This window comes from Aegilops tauschii, chromosome 5 (genome assembly GCF_002575655.3).
Source record: "Aegilops tauschii subsp. strangulata cultivar AL8/78 chromosome 5, Aet v6.0, whole genome shotgun sequence".
NCBI lineage: Eukaryota > Viridiplantae > Streptophyta > Magnoliopsida > Poales > Poaceae > Aegilops > Aegilops tauschii.
The window spans coordinates 417,153,220-417,157,048 of NC_053039.3; the positions used below are offsets into that span (position 1 = coordinate 417,153,220).

A 3,829-nucleotide genomic window follows, 5' to 3' on the forward strand; every position below is an offset into this window, starting at 1 on the left:
CTAGCCACATTTGCACTGGTAGTAGCTAAGAACATGATTCAGGACATGTGCATATGGAGTCAGACTACATTTTTCAGGCAGAAAAGCATTTCTGGGTGTTGATTGCTATATGCAATAATACAGAATGGGCAGCAGTTCTCACGGCATCACCATGGAACTATGGAAGCACTAAAAATTCAGTATGAGGAAGAAATGGAATGCAGAGAGGACATGCTGAGCTGCAACCAACAATACATCAAATGTACAAAGCAAAACAAACAACAAACTGACGTAAATGGCAAGGGATTCCACATTACATCATCCACATTCAAACAAAATAAAAGTTTCAGAAACAGCTCTAAGTTTTGCCCATCAAATTCATTATTCTTTCATCAAATCCGTACCATGAAAGGACCGGAAGGGGCGAGGAAGGAAGGCTCGCGGCGTCGAAGGGCCGCACAATTTCGCCTCGCCTCGCCTCGCGGAGGCGGGCCGCATTACGGGATGTCCCAGGGCTTGGGCTCGGGGAGGGCGACGACCATCCCCTGGTGCTCCTTGCCGAGCACGACCTGGCAGCCGAGGCGGGCGTGCTTGTTGAGCTCCCGGTTGCGGGAGGCGCGCGTGAGGACGTAGCGCTCCTCGTAGGAGGCCGCGGGCATCTTCTCGAGCCACTCCTGCGCGATGTGGACCTCGCACTCGGCGGAGCAGGCGTCGATGTCGTCGAGGCGGTGGGAGGCCGCCTCGATGAGCCCCGCGTTGACGAGCGCGCGGAGGAGGGTCTGACCGGCCAGGCCGACCACCTCGCGGCGCCCGCCGTCGAGGTCGATGGCGAGGACGCGCACGATGCGGTCGGCGACCTTGGCGGACGCGGCGGCCGGGGCGGGGGCCGCGGCGGCGGGGGAGACGGCGCAGAAGGGGCGGGCGAGCGCGGGGGCGAGGTGGAGCGGGAGCCGGCGCAGGGCGCGCGCCGCGATCGCCATGGTAGGGTTCGGGGTGGGAGATCTGGGGTGGGGAGGAGGGGGGCGATGCGGACTGGGAAATGGAGAGGGGGGAGGAGGTTGGGGGCGGAGAGAAGGTGCCTGGGTCACTGCGGAGTGGGCCTCCCAGGCTTTGTGTGTGGAACTTTTGTGGGTCCTACTGTCAGTGTGTACAGTGTGGGACAGCACCATGTTTTTGGGATCGAATAGACAATGATGTGAGGGTAATTCTTCGTGCAAAAAATACACACGCTGCGGATTCGTTTTGAATTAAACAATACTACTTTAAAGAGCACCTTCGATTTTTATAGATGATGTTAGTTTATGCTCAAGTTTGAGTTTTAGAAACAAGTCCTGTGATTCGAGGTCCGAGAGATAGTTGTGGCATCGGGAGTTTTATCTTGCACGGTAATAAACAACAATGTAACATCACTTTCTCGTGTTCATTTTCCTTTTTCATGACCTTATTTCCCATAATGGGTGCATGCACTCGGCTTTTACTAGTTATTCTCCTTATAAAATGTATATTCAAACATATTGGACATCATTGTTAGGGGAGAAGACATGCTTCATTGTAAAGGTAATAAACAACGGTAAAAGAACAAAAGAAAATTGGTGTGGGTATTAAATATTAAATCAACATTATTTTTTTATCTGTCATTTTCTCAGGTCAATTATAAAGTACATGCCTTCTCATTTTATCACCGACATATACAACAATAAAAATTGAAATATATCAATTCTAAAGAGGCTAAACACTGTATAACATCTAGTATCATCGAGACAACGGCCATGCACTTTTCATCACCCCACACTTTCAGCGTGGAACAACCACAGGCCCAAAGGACAAGGTGGTCTTGGAGTACTAAATCTCATGGCCCACAAATACTACATTCTTGCTGAAAAATTTACACAAGCTCTACAATCATGAAGATATTGCATGGGTTCAACTTATATGTAAAGCCTACTACAAAAGCTCTCCTCCCCATGCTACCAGAAATGTTGGCTCATTTTGGTGGAGAGGTTGTCTCAATCTTGTTGACACTTTCATGGGAATTGTATCGTGTCAAGTTAACTGTGGTAACACTATGTGATGTAGGCTCAGGCCCTTATTTGCCCGATCTTCACGAATTAGAGGTGGATTTGAGGAAGAACACAAGGGGGAATCACGCAAGAGGACACTATTGGACAAAATCCACACACAAGCACTCAAATCACAAGACAAAGGGAGGGATCTCAAGCATTCAACAACAACAACAAAGGAAAAGATACAAAGGGCAGTTCATCCAAAACTCAAAGAGAAATGGGTCTTAAGTTCCATGGAGGAATCTTCTCCTAAGAGGCCTTGACAACCATAGATGGTTCTTCCCCTAAGGGGTCCTAACAACCATAAATGGTTCTTCTCTTAAGAGGAATCTGACTTGAGGAGATAGATGAACTAAGCTCTATAGTTTTGGTCCTAATATTAGATGCCCCTAAATTTGAGGTGGGTGAAGGGAATATATAGGTCCTGCCGCGAAGAGGTAAGTGAGGAGGGGATACATGGGCTTGGCCCAACTCAGTGCACGCAGGTATGGGTTGGAGGTTTTGACATGTCGGACACTCCGACGTAATTTCCAGGTAATGTTCGACATGGACCAGAGAGCTCGGGGTATGTCGGAGGTTAAGTTCGACTGTCCAAGTTTCCTGCAACTTGTAGGTTGGCTTCTTCCTTGTGATTCCTTCTTCACTTCCAAGCTTCCCTCTTGGATGGTGTAGTTGTTCTATTGCACTTGAAGTCCTTCTCGTCATCCGTGAAGCTCCGCTCAAACCTATACATGCACAATATGGAGGGTCAAGTAGTATACCATCCTCGAAGGGGACAAAAAGACGCGTGTAAAGGAGAAGATACATTTTTGTATGTTCGAGTAGATGTCGCATGTGTCTCTTGACAAAGGGGCTCTTGACATGGTGATGGCCATAGGATACTCCGCATCACTATGCCCTTGTGGCAAGACATGGAATAGTACGGCTCACGCTTTTGCAAAAAAATGATAACATATCCATGCAACAATCTATGAAGGTGATTTCAAACAATACTAGCAAAAGATCCCGTGCGTTGCAATGGGAGAGAAATAACACACGCTCCTAGCCCAATAACCATGACTCATAAACTTAATAGGTCCATGTCCTTTATTTCAACATGGCATCACATTTGTGTTGCCGACGGTGGCCTCAATGCTCACACAATGAAAACGTGTTTGAATGTGGTTAGTCCAAAGGCCTCTCTCTCTCTCACTCACTCTCTCTCTCTCTCTCGCTCAAAACAAGATGAGAAATATGTTGTCTTTCCCCGAGAGGTTTTTCATAGGTGTGCATGCATGGTTATCGATAATTTATTTCCTCTCAATCTGGTTTTAATGAGAGTTTATTTGCAATTCAGTCGTCCCCAGTACGAAAGAAAAACAAATTGTGCACTATAGAATAAGTTTGCACCCAAAATAATATTTTAGGAATATGTAACAGCTAAAAATAACATCATATTTAGATTCTACACATTTTTCTAATCAAATTTCATATATAACATGTTGAAATTGGAGTTGCGGTTTAAAAGATATGGATAATTTTAAAAAGCATTAGTTTTAGATAAACTATGAATTGATTAATCAAAAAATCAGGGGGGGTTCTATTTTAACTAAAAATGATTCCTTTGACTTAAATATGAACTCCTGGTTGATTACCTGAAATGTCATGGGGTTTTCTAAGAAAATGCAAAAAACGGTTCGGCTCGGACTGAAGTGTGGAGTGCGGGTTGATTTTGACAAACTGCAGGGGCCTTTTTGCAAAAATGTGTGACGGACGGACATAAGCCATCTGTGCTTTATTATTAGGTA

At 45.9% G+C, this 3,829-nt stretch overlaps 1 protein-coding gene across 1 annotated transcript; it reads right to left on the reverse strand.

Moving 5' to 3' along the window:
* Positions 1 to 242: 242 nt before the first annotated feature.
* On the reverse strand, positions 243 to 1,059 carry LOC109775963 (uncharacterized). The gene has a single exon (XM_020334668.4). It carries the CDS (start codon positions 957 to 959, stop codon positions 477 to 479), a length of 483 nt encoding a protein of 160 aa, XP_020190257.1. The 5' UTR covers positions 960 to 1,059; the 3' UTR covers positions 243 to 476.
* Between the last annotated feature and the right edge of the window lie 2,770 nt (positions 1,060 to 3,829).

What these genes read in the sequence shown, in the direction of transcription:
- LOC109775963 (XM_020334668.4), bottom strand. Translation starts at nt 959, where the DNA reads ATGGCGATCGCGGCGCGCGCCCTGCGCCGGCTCCCGCTCCACCTCGCC.